The following is a 20,197-nucleotide window of genomic DNA, read 5'->3' on the forward strand; positions in this document are numbered from 1 at the left end:
GTGATTGTGGAACGAAATGAATTGAAACTTTAGCGAAAAAGTTGCGAAGAACGAGTGCAGTGTTAGATGGTGCATCATCACGATGCAAAAGCCAAGAATTGCCTGCCCATAATTCCGATCTTTTCTTGGGAATAGCGTCATGCAAACGACGCATAGCACTCTAATAATAACCTTTATTGACGGTTTGGCCTGATGGAAGGGATTCAAAATGGAGAGCATCACGATAATCGAAACAAAAACTGTCAATATGGTATTAATTTTCGGTCGACTTTGGTGCGATCTTTTCGGTTTGGTTAGAACATCAAAGTCGATGATAGCAACCAAAAAGCCAGCTGAAACAACGATGGCTTGATACGCTGGATGGGGCTTTGAAAGCGTTGCGGCTGCATCCAAGTCAAGCCTCTGACAGAACAAAATGGCGCAAGGAATCACGACGAGCCGACCTCGCTTGCATCCCCTTTGCAAGGCTAAAGAAAAAGAAGATCTAGAACTTGGGTATCTTCGTCTTAATTGTGAATAGTATCAGATCAGTTTTGGTTGAATTTATGGTGAGTTCGCATGTTGCAACTCACAGACTCATTTGTTTCGGCGTTTCCTCCAAAGTCTTGTAGGATGTCCTTGAGGCAAGAAGACTATACACAGGAGATTCAACTCCCAGCATACTCTTTGAAATTTTGTGGAGACAGAAAATCTTGCTCACGTTCGACCACGACGGGAGTTGCGCGACCAAAATTCCACACAAAAGGGCTGGTGTTAGCGCCGTGCATGTGATGCAGTACATTAATGGAACCACTGAGCGAATGAAGCTTCAAAGTGCCTTTATGGGAAGCTTGATAGAAAATATTCTCGGCAATGGAGCCATGTTTGCACTCCTAGGAAGTGAGGAGAGAATATGCAGATGCATCCAAGATCCGTTTCCCATTGGCATAAGATGAAGAGACACACAAGAAAACCATCTAGACCACATTGACACACCAATATCACTTATTTACCTCATCCCTATCTGAAAGTTACACAATGTGATTCCGTGCCCCTTTGGCGCTAAAGTTGCTCCTTCTGTGTATTTTGTCTTGAGGATTCAAAAACTCTCTTCGAGCTCCGGAACTTCAAACAACACACAGTAAGTTAAGGAACTAATTTCAAGCAGATAAGCTGGTTCAAGCCTCAAACATCAACAAGATACAAGCAGTGCCTTTTCAGTAGTACAGCCGATGATGCTGGTACAGAAACACCTTTTTGTTTGAAGCCTTCACTTAGTGGTAGACTGCACTACTTTTGAGGGGCACCTTATTTGTTAGTACACGGATCCTTCTTATAATGACGGATACCAACTTTGGCGATAAGATTCTGAGCTATATTTGTAAAATGGGCTTTTCCCAATAATGAAAGGTTCATATCGTTAGAGGGAAGAAGTAAGTTTCTCCTCAAAGTTAGTACGGTACCTCATCAAGTAGATGGTGGAGTTAGGACAACTTAATCCTCAATCCGCAAGTGTTTGTATAGGCCTCGATGTAATTCTTACCCACATCAGGTTTTTAAATTATAATAATATATTGAAAGTTAACGACATCTGTAACCGCTTTTGGTAACGCTGTTTCGCAAGACAGAAGTGAAGCAGCGTCTGAAGTGTTTTCTCCGCATTGACAACGTAACCATCAGTAATATTTTGCTGATCTAGAATGGAATGGGAACACATCATTATAATTTGGATGAAAACAATTAATTTGACAACTTTTTTCAAAAATTTACGACTTGACTGCGGTTCTGCTGCTTTCGCTGGAACATGTCAACCAAAACTTTTCGGGTTTTAGATTGATTTGCCTGTGCTGAGGAGCCAGCTATTTTTATATTGTTCACACTAAGTACAGATTGGTGTCTAACAGATCACTTCGCAAGGTTTTAACCCTCTACCCTCTAAATTTAATTTAAACTTCCAATAAGTCATTTCGAGATTGCTAAAAATGGAACTTGAAGCGGAGTGAGATGTTACATCCGTGTTTAAAGTGAAATGGTTATATCATATGCAATCTTAGTTTCATCATAGATGCAAATTTCCATTCTTTAACCAAAACTTTGATATATAGACAACTTCTGCATTTTCTATGCAAATCACTTTGCAAAGCGTTTACTGTCGATGACGAAGCGGTCTGTCCACAATCTATTCAAATTAAAGTATCTAAAATGTAAATTTTATAGTAACCAATTAACTACAATGATGGCGAATGAATATCTTCCTGCATTCCGAAGCAAAAGTAAAAGCAGAAATATAGAATCAGCGAGAAATAATTAAAAGCGAACAGATGATGATCAAGAAACCTTATTTGGTGAATGAAACTGACTTTGAGATAAAGATCGAAGTTTTTCATGAAAGGGGAGATGCGTAGCTTCCGGAAAGAGAGAAAGGCGATGGGAGTAGCTAATCGTTAACGAAACGATAATTAACTTCTGAAAATTCAGTGTCAAGATAATTGTTAGTTTATCGTAGAAAGTAAGATTTAAGATGAGATCTATCTGGGCTGAATCTAACCAGTGTAGACAAAAAGTCTATATTTGTAAGCGATCTACAGTGAGCACAGAATATAGAGCTGAACTTTTCTAAAATTTCACTGCTTGCTTCGGCCAAGTCAACATTTTTAATTAGATTCAATCTCATCTTGAGAAAAAGGTCTGAATGAAATGATAGTTGTGAATCTGGATACGCTTCTAAATGGGCATGAACGCACCAAAGAAATCCAAAGTTTGCTTTCAGGTGTAGTGCTCCCGCCCATTCTTTGTGGGTTCGTGTTTATAAAACTTTTGAATAGGTTTATCTAAAACGCCAGAGTTTGAACAAAAGATAGCTCTTACTGCAGGTAAATATTTTCATTCATAATTGTTTGGAATGATACAACAATTTTCTGATTGCGTGGTCACTTATAAAGAAATCATTTCTTACGAGTTGCCCCAGTCTTTTCTCCTTCCTCAAATCGGCTAGTAAATTGTGGCGATTATAGACCGTATGGAGTTCTCGGTTTTTCTTATTTCTGCCGGCAGAAGAAACGCTATTAATTTTTGGAAACTTTTGGAATTCGATACGAGGGAATAGTTTTTAAATTACTACTTAATTCACAACAATAGGGTTTGGTAGTTATCCGTTCGTAGGAAAGAAAGAAATTGATATAGGAGTAACGCTGAGAAATCGATGAATGCCCTAGAGAATATTCTCATCCGCTATATGAAAGCGGAAATTGTTGAACATCGATAAGCAGGTACATCAGTAAGATATGAGGCAGATCATAAAAGAGAAAGTGAATTGGTTAGAGATCAAATGAAATATTTTCTATCGCTGAAGAAAATAAAATATGGATCGTCGCCAATATACGAAAATCTTTCATAATGTCCAAAAATGCATAATGTTTTCTATCTTTACCAAAACCGCATGCCTATACTATGGTTCCTTTGAAAGTGGTGCTGATTGCTTAACGGTCCAAAATAATTTTAAATGAATTTGATTAGGATTGGGTTGTGTTGATGCAGTTCCCAGCAATCAGGTGTAAAGTTCACTTTTGGAATCAATCGCGGCATTAGCCAAAGTTGACATTACAACACTTAAATCTGCTGGCAGTCTTTATTGTTTTCCAGGAGAGGGGCTTCTTTCTATTCTGGGTGACTGCTGATTGAGAGCTTGCGATTTTTGCAGCTACATATTTATGAATTATGTTCACAAGGTGTATCCACATTGAATCTTTTATGGTTCCGCAATTCCTTCTTAATGAGAATTTAAGGGTGCTTGACTACACCCTGATCTACCTTGTAGAATTGCATTTATATGTTGTTTGAAAACATGAACTTGTCTCAATTAACTTTGGAACTCCAGCTATTCCCGCAAAATACTAATAAGTCTGAGGAAGATGCAAACCAATCATATTACCGGAAACACGTTTATTATTATATATCTATTGGACCTCTGTGTTTTCTTTGAAATTTGTGCTCAAAAATTTAAATATGATTACATACTAAGCAGATGTTACGCTGCCTCTCCCATTATCTTCTTTAAAAACTGCGGCTCGACTGACAACCTGGAAACTGCTCGTTAAACTACATTTATCCAAGAATTGTCTTCCAGCATCTCCAATATTACAAAATTGTTTCCTGCTCACAGAATTTAGGTGGCGGAAGAAATGTTTTTATAAATATAAGAGAAGCAATGCTGCGGCAAATGTGCACTCCTCGATTCTACTGGTACCTGCGGGAATCTCGATAAGCATCAAGAGTGACGTTAGCCTCAGGTAGCTACCGGCATCTTGTGTGAATGCCAACAAAATTTTGGAAACTGAATTGATTGGAACTGATGCAACTTGCTAATAATTTTTACAGTATGTGGGCATTGGGCCTAATAGTGCGATTCGCAACCTGAAGAGCTGCAGCTTATTGCCTGGCAGAACGATGTAGGGATGCACACTGAATCCAATGCACCTGACGTGTTTTTTTCTCAATCAATATCGTCTTACCCTAAACTAATTATTGTAATCGAGTACAATAGACCACTAGGACCTGAGTGCTCAGAGGCTTACCTCTCCCCCGCCACCTCATATTATTGTCATTCATAGTATCGTCCTCTGCCATTATCACATTTAACTCCAGATGGATCAAGTGGCTAGTGCGCTGGCCTTTCGTAGCAGAAGGGTCGCAGTTCAAATCTTATAAAAGCAGCACGATCACTCTCTAGATCATTTGACATCAACAACGCGTTCTCTTTAACCTGGTCCTGGAAAAAGTGATCTGTGATGCTGAGGTAAATTCAAGGGTATAGGGAAATATAGAAGACTACGACTTTGAGACCGTTGATAATTTCTCCTATATAGTGTCGACGATCACAACCGACAACAGTTACGATGATGAAATCCCCGCATGGTTGTTGGTAGCCAACAGAGCCTATTTCAGCTTACAAAAACCGTTTCGCTCGAAACATCTCACCATAGGGTCAAAGCTCTTACTGTACAAGAGACTTGGTTTCTTCTCAGGAAAAATTGCGAACTCTTGGCCGCGTTCGAGAGAAGAATCCTCCGAAAATTTGTTGGCCCCTTACATGAGGATGGATGCCTCCGTAGCCTCCATAACAACGAAATCTATGAGCGATACCATGACCGTCAAATCGTGGATAAAATCCGGTTCAATAGGTTGCGGTGGATGGCTCACTTAATCCGTATGGATGAGGTGGACCTCGGCGCAAAACCGAGATGTCTGGAGTTCCTTATTAAACCAGGTCTAGACCGGATATCAGTTATCGCGCCGTTGATGATGAATCACAAGACCTTGAGAGTGGAGTCACTAAGAACTTAGACCAGTCTTAAAAAGTACTACTCGAGACCTTTCATTTGATACCCCACATGATATTCGGTGGAAAAAAGTTTACAACCCCCTTTTGTATGTATGGGGAAATTCCACGAAGAATAATATCACTCACTGTATGCGTGTGCGTTCACAGTTGCCACCTTCCTGCATGAATGTTTTTAGGCTGAATGTCGAAAACGTTCTCCTTGAACATAAGGAAACCATTACCTTTCTGGGGGTAACAGAACTCTTCACGGCCGCCTCCCTTAACGATGTCTTGGCCCCAGCAGGCCCACCCTGCCAGCCAATGAGCCTTGTTCCACATTCAGAAAAATCTGGCTTGCTTGCCACAAGGGAAATTCGGAATGCCATAGTTTTGAATCTTGCCCTTTACTCCCTCATCAGGTCGCCTCCAACGTCTTATCCGCTGTTTTTAACGGGCAAACTACCGACGCTTCAATTGACTTTGCGAATCACGCGGTTTCCTCTAAGCTCGAATCACTTTGTTCCAGTTTCAGCCTTCACAGCGGAGCTTCTTTCTATTGCGCAAGCCATAAAATAGCCAGGCTCCGCAAAGATGGACAAAATTTTGATCATCACGGATTCCCTGCAAACCATTAAGCTCTCACTAAGAAAACCTCAACCAATTATCTGGCCGCTCGGGCAAACAATGAAATGCGGAAAGCCCGGCTTAAAGAGGTTCTTATTCTCTGGGTTCCTGAGCATAGCAATAACTTTTATAGTGAAAATGCCGACTGCTAAACTAGCCAGACTGGCTGAAACTCTTTTTCCTCCTACCTCGGCTTACGTAGATATATGGATTGCTGTTGGCCACATCATTCGTGCTGAATAGGATGAAGAATACAAACGGATCTCCTTGGAGACAGATAAGTTTTATGCTGGAATCTTCCATGACATTCCCAAGGAGCCTTGTTTCCAGGATATTTCCTTAAGTATGCGGGATGTGAAGATTCTCATAGATTAGCCACCAATTTCTCCTTTATTAAAGCCTTCCTCGTCAAGATGGGGTGGTTCCTTCAGCGGACCGTGACCGCTGTGAACTTGACGAGACAAATGACCAAATCATTTTGCAGTGTGACAAGCTTCGAAGCATAGGGCTGCTCTTGATTTCGTACAGTTCTTTACGAGACCTCGCGGCGGCAAATTTGTCCCTTTGGATAGACCTGACCAAATTTATAAGAGAAACAGGAATCCGATTCTATCTTCGAAATCGTTTTTCATTTCGCTTCCCTTTTATGGTTTCTGTCAGCACATTTGACAGGTTAGGTTTTTGACCCACACCAGCATTTTTTTTCTGCCTACCCTTTTCCTTTTGATTATTTTTTCGTTACTTATTTTATTAAAACCGATCATTCATCACCACTTTGTTTTCTACACGTCTGAACATCAAGGAGAATCATCTTATTTGTTTATTTATTTGATTAAAGACAATAATATAAATAGAAAGTAACTTCTAATTACCTAATGTTCTCATAGGAAAGAACAAATAAAAGGCTTAGCTTACGCTTAAAAGCGGGAGACAGAGCCAAAGGAACCAAGCTGCAGGGCGTTGTAAGACCGGTATAGATCGGAGAGTGGAAATAGATGGGTAGGGTAGTTCAAAAATGTCCACACTACGTGTAGTACGAGAGGCGATCCGGAAAATTATGATATATCGGAGTTGGTAAGAGGTACACATATCAAGAAAGATATAGCGCTATTGCACGGAAGGAGATTGAGGGTGCGGAGCCGTGACGGAGGGTTCGGGTGAATTTCCGTTGTACAGCTTCAAACGTACGACCATTACGGTTGCGGAAGGAGGACTAAACTACGCAACAATATTCTAGCATGGCTCTGACAAGGGGGTTGAAAAGTGTTATGGAGGGCTGAATTGAGGTAAAGTTGAAGAAGGAACGTAGGATAAGACCAGACATTCGGGAAGCTGAATGAATGATGTCAATAAAGTGGGAACTGAAACGAAGTTTATCATCGAAGATTACACCCAGGCTTTGGAAGGAGGTCAGTAGTGAAAAACGTTGTTCGCCAAAAAGTAGAGAAAGGATGTTGAAGAGGATTTAAGTGAATAGCACATCCAGTGGCATTTACTGACATTCACTGTCAGCTTGTTAACCGAGCTTTAATGAACCAACGTTTCAAGGTTGAAATGCAAGAGAGTACAATCCAGTGGAAACGAAACAGCTGCAAATAATTTGAGGTCATTAGCGAACAGCCAACATGGGCAGGTGAGGTTGGAGGTCATTGACAAAAAACAGCAATAGTAGTGGAGTAAAGTATGGAACGTTGGGGAACACCAGAGGAAGGAAAAAAGAAATGACCGTCAATGAAAGGAAAATCTACAGGAACGGTATGCGAGGTAGGAGGAAAGTCAGGAAGTGATTGAAGGGCGAGGCTAGTTGAGTAGAGAAAGTTTGGAGAGGAGAACATTGTGATCAACGGTATCAAAGGTTTTGCCGAAATTGGTATAAATAGCGTGTATCTCCTGTCGCGAATTACGGCATTTAGCAATGAAGTTAATAAATACCAAAACATTAGGAGCAGTACATGAAAGTTTCAAGAAACCATGCTATTCTTTTACAATGAGGAGATCGAAGTGCGGGGTCAGCCAGTCGTAGACATATATCTCGAGGATTTTGGAGCAAGACGAAAGAAAAAAGACGGGGCGGTAGTTCAAAGCTAGTGAAGGATCTTCGCGAAGAGGTTAGGAAACCTATTAATTTTTAGTAGGGTTATGATAGGTCAAAGTAAAATTTCTGTATTTGTATCAAATAAAGTAGTGCTGGTGGGACAGGCAAAATCGGAACGTGAAATGAGTGTGCAACATCATGTAAGACGTATGGATGGGACGCAGAACACATAACATTTTTGAAGGATCAGTGCATGTGTATTCTCTGGTGGGGAGAGGATACGGGAAGGTACGATGCATAGAAAGTGAATTTGAATGGGACAGTGAAGAAGAACGTATGCTCGAAGGGTACAATTGGGGTGATGCCCAAGTTGAGGCAGTAATGATTTGATAATGGCTCCGCAAACTAATACAAAATGAACCGCTGAAGGTGGAAAGGAGAACGAAAGCTGAAAAAGGCAAAAGCACGAGGGGCCAGATAATCCACGGCAAGAAGTAATACCTAAACGGTGGCCCCGCAGGGTCACGGCTACAGAAACCGGGATTGGTTTTTAGTGAACTTTATAAGATTTTATTCTATTCTCGCATAAGCAATGCCCAAAGCTTTGATACTTTAATTGTTTTTTTGTCAAAGATGTAACGGTTTACGATATAATTATTGCCTTAAGATTGTCTCATTAAAAGAAAGTCGAACGAGTGGGTGTCATATTTTTATGTCATCTTTGAAATGAACTCCACCTATTTCTGTAATTGTACTTTCTGAAGAAATGCTAGGTATATTTCCATTAAAAATGGATGGGACAAGATTCAGATACTTTTTTCGGCTATGAGATTATAACTATCCAACAATTGACATTCACTCCTTCTCCATTTCATTGCACGTATCTGGAGTTTACGATGCTAGAAAGTCATTAATTGTCCATTCGGGCTCACTTTAATTCGGTTTTATCGGATGCTAATCAATTTGAAAAGTCATGTTCTTCCACGATTTACCTGTGATTTGGGAAAGTGAAAGGAGACAGTTTGGGCATTGGATACTTCTTACAGGTAAATACCTTCTTCGGAGGAAAAGTGGAAGTTTGTATGAGAAAAGTAATTGAAATTTGGTAGGCTACTGCACGGGCACGAATTTGGTTATTAGCTCGTATGTTTGTACTCGCCCAGCGTAAAGTTCAAATGCAAAATTGCAGCGTCATCCATCCAATGCAGTCGTTCCCCATTTCATGAAGGCGAGATGTTTCGGTTTCACTGAGAACAAATTTTCGAGTCCTCATGAATAATTCATTCAGGTCATTTGAAGAAAATTTCGAAACAATAACTTTTCCTACAAATTACGATTCTCAAACGCTTTTCTTGGTGTAGGGGAGATGAAACTAATATAGCTACGGAAATATGAGAATCAACACTTAAGCCATGCACCTCGATGCAACGACTCCCACTCTTGCACAGTGAATCAAAGAAAATATTTGTCTTGATGCAGTTCAGTAGAGAAGGTTCGTTACGAAATGCGCGTATGTAAAATTCAAAATCGAGTTCAAGTTCTGGTAGGACGGGAACTTTCAATGAGGTGCTCGTTTTTCTGACTGAAATTTCAAAAGGTGACCCAAGTCGCACGTATCGGTTATTAACGTACCGAAAATAGGTTATTGTCACATAATTTTGATTTTGTATTCCGGAATGCATGTTTCAAAGGAAGGTTCGGAATGCAACTTTCAAAGGGTGAATATCCAAATTCCGACAATGCAATCCAAGCAAATCAGAATTTTTGACAATTTATCCCATATAAATTGCTTATTGCAATCTGAAAAAATACGATAGATAGATATTTTCTTGCCTCAGATGCTCTCCACTCGATTTGCTTTTAATTCGCATTTTGGTCCCAGTCCTACCCTAAAGTAACAAGTACCGAAGACGAAAATTCCCACGCTCAGAAGCATTGCCAAAGAATGAGGTGATCCCATAGGCCAGCGAATAGTTCGCCTGAACCAATTCCATCTAACCTTTCGGGATTTCTGTTATAAACTGGATCCGATGATTAACCAAATTCTTATCGAGCCCAGAAACACAAACCAGCGAAGTACTGTTAAGATTGCGCTCACCCAATTCTATCAAACAAAGTGAATTAATGGAAATGTATTAATCTTACCCAGTGCAGTAATATCTGAGGGGTATCGGAGCAGTAGATAGCAGATACAGATTTAAGTGAATCGGGTCGCGTTAGGTACGTATGCATTCGAAAGTATTGATTGAATTAAAACACGAACGTGCGGTTGGAATATTGTTCGCTTACCTTTCCCTTGTTGTTCTCACTGAGTGGTCCCTTGGTGTAGTAGTCCTCGCGAGCGTGATTAGCCAAAGTGTCAATTATGGAAGACGCGGTCTCGTTGGAATCATAGATTAGATCTGACGTTATTGACCCGCCACCGTTAACGGCACTAGTACTTTCTTCCGCAATATCTGAGCTCTGGGGCAGCTGTTTGGTCGTGGACGTTTCTTGCACGGCGCTTGGCGGCGTGTTGAGAGGCTTGGCGTGCTGCTTCGAATGCTGCAGAGGAGTTGCAGTTACCACTGGAGCATTATGCGAAGGATTTGTTGAAGGAGATGTGCTACTGGTGCTGGTCGTAGTCGCTGAGCCATGCTTAAGCGAGACCCTGTGGGCGATATTCCGTTTGGTCGTAGTCTTCCCGGACGAATATTTCGGTGTCGTCGTTTGTCGGAGCTTAGGCAGGCTATCTCTGTTAACATGATTCGGACTCAAATTGTTATTGGCTCTTGCTTCGTTTTTATCAGGCTTCAGAGTGGTATCTGTGATCAGTGTTGTTGTAATCATTTCCGCACTGGTAGCCGTAGATGCATCCGGTGTCATTGGTGTTGTTGGTTTGTCTATGCTGGCCGTGGTTGCATCCAAGTCTTTAGTATCCTTGGTATGATTATTGCTTGAGTCGACATCTAGTACGGCTTTGAGGCGAGCCACTCGCTCCACAATCCTTTCCAGCATATCTTTCTGCTGGTTGGTGAGTTTCTTTGTATCTACCTTCATGAGCTTGTTGTAGGCATCGATATTCCGTTTAACTGTTTCGATGTCAGCCTTCTCTTTCTCCATCGGCAGTGTAACGGTTTGGGATTCATCAAAGGACTCGGCATTCATGCGCGCCTTTCTACTGCTGTATCCGACCAACTCGATAGCACCGGGAATTTCGCGGGAAGGCTCTACTGCGCTTAGCGTGAACGTTAAGAGAACAAAAGGCACGAAAACTAAGTTAGCACGGATCGAGTTCATTTTGTATAGTTACGGAGTTATCCCTGCTCTATCGGCACTGAAAGGATCACAAGTTTCGGAAAGTTTCACTAGCACTAAACAATTGCAGTTGCGTCGAGGGTGGACTCGTCTTGAAAATCCACAATTCACTTTCAGCAATTACGATTAAATGTGTCTATCATCATTTCACGTTCGAATCTTTTGAAAGCCAGGGCATATGTGAAGTTGTGAACGACGAACGACGGCGGACAGACTATTCCCAAAGCGCCACTGTACAACAAATGTTCCGGTCGGTATGTTTGCCTTGTCTTATAAAACTTCTTAGTGTGGAATGGGGTATCTAAGGTTGAAGAGAATCGCCGCTTCGCAGACCATTTCTTAGTGAATGTATCTATAGATTTTCAGATCCAATTTAATGATGCTCATCCGTACGCCGTTCTTTACCTCATCTCGTTCGCTTCATAGGCAAGATGCTTCACTCCGTCTATGCTCGATGTTGATGGCGTGTAGTGGAAGGTATTGTTACCTCCACTTTCCTTATTGTTATTTTCCTCTTTTTACGGTTTCTTCGTTGCGAATAAAATTCTGTTGGAGAAATGTATTAAGATCTTGGAGTGAAAGAAGCCGAGCGATGTAATTATTTGAAGGCTACACTGTTATGTATCGAGAGGTCTTATATTGGCTTATCGAATGTTACTGTTATTTTTGTAAGCTGCATTGCTCTAATCTGTAGTTTAGAGGCCACTAGAAAGATATGTTGGTTCTGATCTATTGTAGGGGAGAGCAATGGTATGTCGTGATGTGGTTATCGCAATGCTTTTTAAGTCATTCCCGTGCAAACCTTGAGGTATCTATGCTGAAGGGAAGCATACAGAGTGAGTTTTGGATATAGTTTGAAGGGAGGAGAGGAACATATGCTTAGGTAATTTTTAGAATCGCCTTTTAAGTAAATAAGTCTGTTTTTAAATATGTGCATAGTTGGTACTTCCACTCATTTGTATATCCTGGGAATTTGAGATCTTTCCCAATGAGTGGAAGAAGGGGATGATCATAAATATTCCGCAGAAGGGCACCTGTCGTGAGGGCGGCAACTGGATCTATCAAGGAACATCTCGAAAGTACGGAAAATAGACAGATTTTTCTCCGATTTGGATCCTGCTGCACTGACCAATTCAACACGCTTCAAATCATCTTGGAGCAGTGTGCGGATTTTATATCACCGCTCCACATTGTTTTGATAGATTTTGAGAAAGCTTTCGGGAGCGTCAAGCGCGAGGGACATCCCGAAGAAACGATGTAATAGCTATTATTAAAGCAACACACCATATGAGGTCGTAACAGTATCACATGCTGCATCGAGGTAAAATCCCAGAGAAATTTCAAAATCTAAAGAGGAGTCCACGTGGATTGAACCTTGTCACATACTTTTTCTTCTCTTTATCGGTGACGTTCTTCATGCTACCGCGGAAGAGTTCAATGAACGACAATTTATTTCCGTAAACACCTCGATTACGCTGATGACACCTACTTGCTCTCTTACCTCGCTTTCGGTGTTTTGTCCAAAATCTGAAAATGCACTTATTTCAGCATCAAGTAGAAGCTGTTCTGTGCCAATATTGTCTCGTGCTACTGCATATATTGGAGTAGTAACAAGAAAGTGATGGCTACTGTTACTCAAAAGCCCCTAGATTTTATTAGATCATGTCTGTGTCATGGCATCGGAATATTCTGGCTTCAGATAATAAATAATAAGGAATTCAGTCGACGTACAGGCCAGATAATCATGGGCATGTTGATAAAAAAATGGAAGCAACCGTGGATAGGTCACACATTAAGCTGGTTAACCACGGTACAGGCACACGGTACAAAAAAATTAAACAGAATGTCAATATTTGGTAAAAAGGCGTATATTAATATTATAGAAGTAGTGAGTATTGCTAATAAAACAGAGTTTACCAGAGCTGTTAAAAACAAAACTGCAACAATATAGAAGATATAGTACTGAAACAAAAAGAAATTGATCAGGTAGGTTTTTTTGTAAAGAAGTTACATAGAGTTGTAATGGGTGATGTGATGACATTTTCTCGATTTTTTTCGACAGCTTTATAAATGTTTATTTAAAAACTATTCATCATTATCAACGGTGCAACAACCGGTATCCGGTCTAGGCCTGTCTTAATAAGGAACCCCAGACATCCCGGTTTTGCGCCGAGATTCACCAATTCGATATCCCTAAAAGCTGTCTGGCGTCCTGACCTACACCATTGTCCATCTTAGGCAGGGTCTGCATCGTCTTCTTTTTCTACCATAGATATTGCCCTTATAAATTTTCCGGGCTCAATCACCTCATCCATACGGATTAAGTGACCCACCCACCGTAACCTATTGAGCCGGATTTTATCCACAACCTGACGGTCAAGGTATCGCTTATAAATTTCGTCGTTATGTAAGTTACGGAATCGTCCATCCTCATATAGGGGGCCAAAAATTCTTCGGAGGATTCTTCTCTCGAACGCCGCCAAGAGTTCGCAATTCTTCTTGCTAAGAACCCAAGTCTCCGAGGACTCTATAGTGAGACGTTTCGAGCGGAACACCTTTAAAAACTATTAGCTCCATTAATTAATATATATTGTGGGATGCTTGTAGAAATTTTTCTTTTTAAGAAAAAAAGTTTGACAAGTCGGGAAACCGGAAGCTGGGCGCTTCAGGTATGTGTATTTCTTATATAAAGACATTTGAATGTGCATTTGCTCCATTAGTAGGTAGCACATAATATATTCATATATTATGGGAGAGACCGGATGATATTGACTTTTATAGTCTTGAATTTGCAAAGAAACGACCACTTTGACTTTGAGCTATTATAACTTTGTTAATAATAGTGCGATTTCCACCAAACTTGGTAGAATCATGCTCTATGTTATAGCCTACATTACTTCGTGGTGCGAAGATGAACTTAAGGGAGTTTCACAGCCAGTTACAAAAAATTATATTAATATACTATTATTAACTTTATTTGAAAGGATATCGGTATGGAAGGTATTTCGGACCCTGGGTACCATATAGTGGCAGCCTCTTGATTTTTTTCAGATTTTTCGGTTGACTAGTTTCTGATAATGTGCCCGTTAAAGAAATTATCAATTTCAGCCCCACGCACTCCCCACCTTTCCAACAAATGTCAAAACTAAGGCAGACTTCGGAAAGTATTAAGCGAGTACTTTAATTAGATACTCCACGTGACTATATTCAGTGAAAAGGAAATTTACACACCCCTTAAATTCAACGTAACAGGATGTAATTCACTGTATGTGTGAGCGTTCACAGTTCCCACCAAATTTGGTGTCAATCGCTACAACGGCCTCTGAGAAAAATGCGAGTGATGGGCAGAAATAGGGAATAGGGTTTTGTTATACACAAAACCTTAAAAATGGGGGATCAACAGCTGTTTTCCAAAAGTGCTTTTCATGGAATGGTTTGCGTTGGAGACGGTAACTCGATAACGGTTAACATCGTATTTTGTAGTCGTTGAACGAGGGATTCGTCAAAATATACTCTCTTAAAAAACTAGCGGCGGTTTTAACAAAATGTTTACTTTTTCCAAGTGATAGATTTCCGATTCTTAAGGTCTTGTGTAAAACAAATAATAATCGTTGGCAAAACAATCCATATTGGATCAGGGCTTTAAAGTGTGTTAAAGCACTTCATTCAAGGCCGTAACGGCACTCTACAGTAGTACACTGTTGGATGCAATATGGTTAGCATTGCGCTCGCCCGAGATCCCGATACAAATCCCATTGCCATCAGTGAGATTTGAACCGCGACCTTCCGTACGACAACCTTGTGCTCTAACCATTCAGCTATCCGGACACAGGTAAAACAAAACCTTACTAAAATTGGTTTACTGTCTGTCTCCCAGAAACGGTTATGCCGATTGGCATTAAATTTTGTGAGAAGGTGGGAGCAGTGAACACATAACCATGGTTACATCGTTCTATGTGTAACTTAAGAAAGAGGAATACACATGCAAAGGGGGATGTAAAATTTGTCAGTATTTCGCTAAAGTGAATATTATGACATGATATATTCATATACATTACACGCTAGGTATAAATGGAACAAGTGTCTACTCACATATTTTTATATAAGAAATACCCAAAATTTTTCATACTTGAAGCGCGCAGCTTCCGGTTTTCCGACTTGTTTTACTGGGGAGAAATGTTAATTCAAAAAAAATATAATTTTATGTTTTTTTTTTTACCTTTTGAGTGTCTCAATCTCTGCGGCTATGAGAAGGTAAACTGTTATCACGTGTGCAGTGTAGTGCAGTCCGCCGAGCCCTCCGTCGCGTATATATATATTGAAGACCTGATTGAAAGCGTATGCCTGTGAATAGGAGCTCCCTATTCTATCCCTCACACATCTTCATGACGATGAGGTTCTCAATTATTTCCTACTTCGCACAAGTAAATGTTTACTCTGGAAATACTTTCGGCAATATAGCTAGTCGGATGGTCTTTGCCGCAATAGCATAGCTAACGGCGCATCTCTTGGCCCCTGACGCCAGATTTCCCCTCTCTTTTGCTCGGATTTAGGTCTAATGAAAGCATTTCCCTTTTGTTGGCTGATTTCTGCAGCTCTCCGCTTTCTTGGATTCGATGCTGAAGGCCAGTCTGTCTTCTGATTTCAGGTGGCCCTTCAGATAGCGCATCTGCGCCACTGAGACCTGTCTCCTTCCTGGCGTCTGATATAGTAATCTCAGACGCTCCTTTGCTCGTGCCTGCTTTTGAGCGGAGACTTTTATTGGTTGTGGCCTTCGCAGCCTTTTGCCTTTTTTTGTGTCTTTATTGTTTGTATTTATTGGGATCACACACACGAAAGGAGCCTCAGACAGGATGGACTTTAAAACGACGAACCCGGTAATGACAACGGAATAACCCATTTTCTCATGGAAAGTACACTCCTTGTACAGACCGAATGGTCCTGAGCAGCTAGCCAATACACTGTCCCAATATAAGGTTGATGCAACAGTGCTCCAAGAGATGCGCTGGACTGGTACACTACACCGTATATTATAGCGGTCATCCAGTAAACCATGCATTCGGAGTAGGATACTTAGTGAGCCAAAAAATGAAACCTGCGATCATCGGGTTTGAAAATATAAGGAAAAGGCTATGCACTCTGCATTTGTGAGGCAAATTTAGAAATATAAGCCTCATAATCGTTTACGCCCCTACAGAGGAAACTGCAGACTTGGAGAAGGATACGCGGCAGCTGAGCGGACCTTCGAAGCCTGTCCCAGCTATGATATCAAACTCATACTTGAAGATTTTAACAGTAGGAATGGAGCCCATATTCAGGGGATATGTTGGCTCCTATAGCTTGCATAAGGGATACCAATACGTGGGCCTCTCCAGACGAGACCACTTTCAATCAAATGGAGCACGTCCTGATTGAACGCCGCCACCCCTTAGCCTTGATGAATGTCAGAACATATAGGGGGGCCAATATACACTCGGGTCAATATCTCGTTGGCATGGTGCTCCGAGCTCGAATAACAACACCATCTAGAATCCCCTCTGACAATCAAGTGAGAGTGAATACTGAAGCCATTCACAACACAGCCTTCCGTAACATCTGTTGGGGGAAATGGATGCCGCAATAACCGCAGCTAACAGATGTCCTGGAGATGAAACATCAACAGATAATCCTCACAATCATCTGAAGAACGTTCTCATTGATACGACCACAAACATACTTGGCCCCAGCCGCAAAAAGAGTCAGAACGACTGGTTTGACGATGAATGTAACTTAGCAATGGAACGGGAGAATACTCCATACTAAATAATGTTACATTCTTAAAGATCGCGGGAAGCGCAGAGACTTATCATGAAATCCAGTGACCGGAGAAGTTACTTCACAGACGCAAAAAGGAAGCCTGGGAAAACCAATAAGTCTGTGAACTCGATTTGTGCACGGAGCAACCGCACCAGGTTCGGAAGTTTTACCAACAAGTCTGCAGGATGAAGCCTTATACCCCTCGATGATAATCCTGCCGAGACAAAGAAGGAAATTTGATTTCCGATAGAATGGGCATATTGGAGCGATGGGTTGAGTTGAGGTTGAGAATTACAGCTGATTTGGTTAAATATGGAGGCGACTAATTACACCAAGCGGTTTATCAACTAATGCTCAAGGTATGGGAGAGCCAATCAATATCTGACGACTGGCAACGAGGCATTATCTGTCTCATACATAAAAAGGGGGATATCACACAGTGCAGCAATTCTAGAGGTATCACGTTGCTGAGTACCATCTATAAGATATTCTCCGCTATCTTGCTAGGCCGGATAACCCCATACGCCCAGAACATCATTGGTCCATACCAAAGAGGCTTCACTCCAGGCAAATCAGCAACAGATCAGATTTTCTCTGTACGGCAAGCGATGGAATAACTGCTGGAATATGGCCATCAGTTGCACCCCTTCATCGACTTTAATGCTGCCTATGACAGCATAGCCAGGGTAAAACTGTACACGGCCATGAGAAAATTCGATATCCCAACGAAATTAATAAGATTGACACAGGCTGACCCTGACACACAATCGATAACAGCTATCACAATCAAATCCGCGCACGGTTGTTGGCTGCCAAAAGTTTACAAAAACTGTTTCGCTCGAAACGTTTCACCATAGGGTCAAAGCTCTTGCTGTACAAGACTATGTTCTTTCCAGTCCTTATATATTCCTCGGAGACCTGGGTTCATAGTGGAAAAACTATGAACTATTGGCCACGTTCGAGAGAAGAATCTTCCGAAGAATTTTTGGCCGCCTACAAGAAATGGACGATTTCGTAGCCTATATAACGACGAAATCTATGAGCGATACCACGACTGTCTGGTTGCGGATAAAATCCGATTCAACAGGTTGCGGTGGGCGGGTCACCTAATCCGTATGGATGAGGATGATTCAGCCCGGAAAGTCTAGAAGGGCAATACCTATGGTAGAAAAATAAGACGAGGCAGACCCTGAGATGGAGCGATGGCGTAGCTTTTAAGGATATCGAATCGGTGGACCTTGCGACCTGGAGTTCCTTATTAAGGCAAACCTAGACCGGATATCGGTTGTTACGCCTTTGATGATGATGATATATTTGAATCCCACGGGTATGGGATTTAGGTAAGGTCAAGCTTACTCACGGGGGCAACCAGGTATCAGTGAGGACCCGAATACAGTCAATTATCCCCGAGTTCAAACTATCCAATGGTTCGCATAATACTTTGGGTTGGGGGAGGTGTTTTTCGATTCCTTGGTCTAGATCGGTAGCGTTCCGTTAATAGTAGGATCACCTCGTATATACCACTCGCTAAAGGTGTTAGTAGTCGAGAAGCTTAGCTCCTGAAGAGCCACACATCAATCCAAGAGAGGGATAGGGTGGCTCCTAACAATTGTAGTGTACCACCTTCTTTTCTACAATCTTTTCTATTTCTTTCGTCTCTCTTTCGTTGCAACCTTAAAAGAGTTTACATTTGATAATACACAATTTCAACCCTTCTCTCCCACTTTTCACCCTTTGCTTCCAATTTCCTTGTTACTCTCCCCGACATTTATTTACCTTGATCTTTTGAGATTTTAAATTAATCATCACATTTTATTTATCAAATCTACCACATATTACGTTCCACTAAAATTTATTAAACTCATGTATATGGATATTTATATATACACTGTTAATCGGTACAATGTCAATGCTCGAACTTTGACCGAATCATGTATTGTCAAATGTAAAGGAGTTACGTTGTCTCGGTAGAATCGACTGAAAGGACATGAACTTTGGAGTTTGCGGTCGGGCAAAGCTGAGCGGTATCGATACGGTTCGGGAAATGACAGTAGAAAAACTGATCACTTTCTTTTGAGTGGCATTTGCTGTCCGACGGTGGTGTGGGATTGGAGTTCGAAGTGCAACGTGGGTGCGCTGTGAGGATCAAAAGAAGGAGAACTTTGTGAAGTCTAATGTTTAGTGTATTACTCGTTTCTGGAGAGAATTGAGGCCTTGCACCAGCCTGGTGCCGTAGATGTTGGTATTTCGTGGGACACAGAGTCGTGAGGTTGTTAAAGTCTTTATAATTTGCTTTCAAGAATATAAATTGATTTCTTTGCAGCGAGAAAATGGGTGCTGATAAAAATGGAAGGAGAGGGTAGCTCTATAGTTTTTTCGTGGAGATGCACTCTGATTTTTACTGATTTTTACACTTGCCGTGAACAGTGTCTGGGCGGATCGGGGCCGCTAACGTCCGGTAAAAACGTATTCACATCAAATTGGCAAAATGTCAATGGTTTTCGGTGATTTTTTTTCCATCAAGGAGGTTTTATCTAAAACAAAAAAAAATTATAGCTCGGAGGATTTTCCGTATTTAATTGTTTCGTGCAGTTTTATTTGATTTTCCGCATCCATTCGATGCCGGATTCAACCAAATGGAGAGCAACTAACTCCTTTTTTTGTCCACGGACCCCTCGCTGTTAGCCGGACTGTATCATCTGCCGGGTGTAGATAATATATTAATTATTTAAACGACTCCATGCTCACTTGGTCTGATAATCGAGTCGTCCGCGAATAGCGAGTGCATGACCAGAATTTCAAAGAAATTAATGAATTTCCCATGAAAATTTTGACCGTAATGTACAGCGAAAGGCAGCTCTCGCTATACATCTGGACAGCCGTCGCGTTATACCCGCAGTATTTGGTATTTTTCACCGGGGAATCTACACGGAAACTCATTTTTTTTCAACCCTGGCCTTGAAACTGCGCCAATATTTGACTCGTCCATTCTTCCAATTTCTGTTTGGTACATCGATTGGAACAACCGAGAGGTTTCTGGAGATTATAAATTTTTACCTTAACTAATTTCTATTCCTATTTGTAGAAATAAACATGAATGTTAACACGCAGAGCTCTGGGTGGGACCATATGTTTCTTTTATTTCC

At 41.2% G+C, this 20,197-nt stretch overlaps 2 protein-coding genes across 3 annotated transcripts in view; one reads left to right on the forward strand and one right to left on the reverse strand.

The window, feature by feature from the left end:
- LOC119648213 overlaps positions 1-11,482 on the reverse strand; it is a 131,131-nt gene extending 119,649 nt beyond the window's left edge. The window contains exon 1 of the mRNA XM_038049821.1: positions 10,248-11,482. Coding sequence (XP_037905749.1) covers positions 10,248-11,237 — 990 coding nt within the window. The 5' untranslated portion in view covers positions 11,238-11,482. The remainder of the gene's footprint in view (positions 1-10,247) is intronic.
- The window catches only part of LOC119648212 (elongation factor-like GTPase 1), a 330,197-nt gene that overhangs the window by 142,234 nt on the left and 167,766 nt on the right, over positions 1-20,197 (forward strand). The gene's annotated exons all lie outside the window — the stretch shown is intronic.

Source organism: Hermetia illucens, chromosome 2 (genome assembly GCF_905115235.1).
Source record: "Hermetia illucens chromosome 2, iHerIll2.2.curated.20191125, whole genome shotgun sequence".
In the NCBI taxonomy this organism is placed as follows: domain Eukaryota; kingdom Metazoa; phylum Arthropoda; class Insecta; order Diptera; family Stratiomyidae; genus Hermetia; species Hermetia illucens.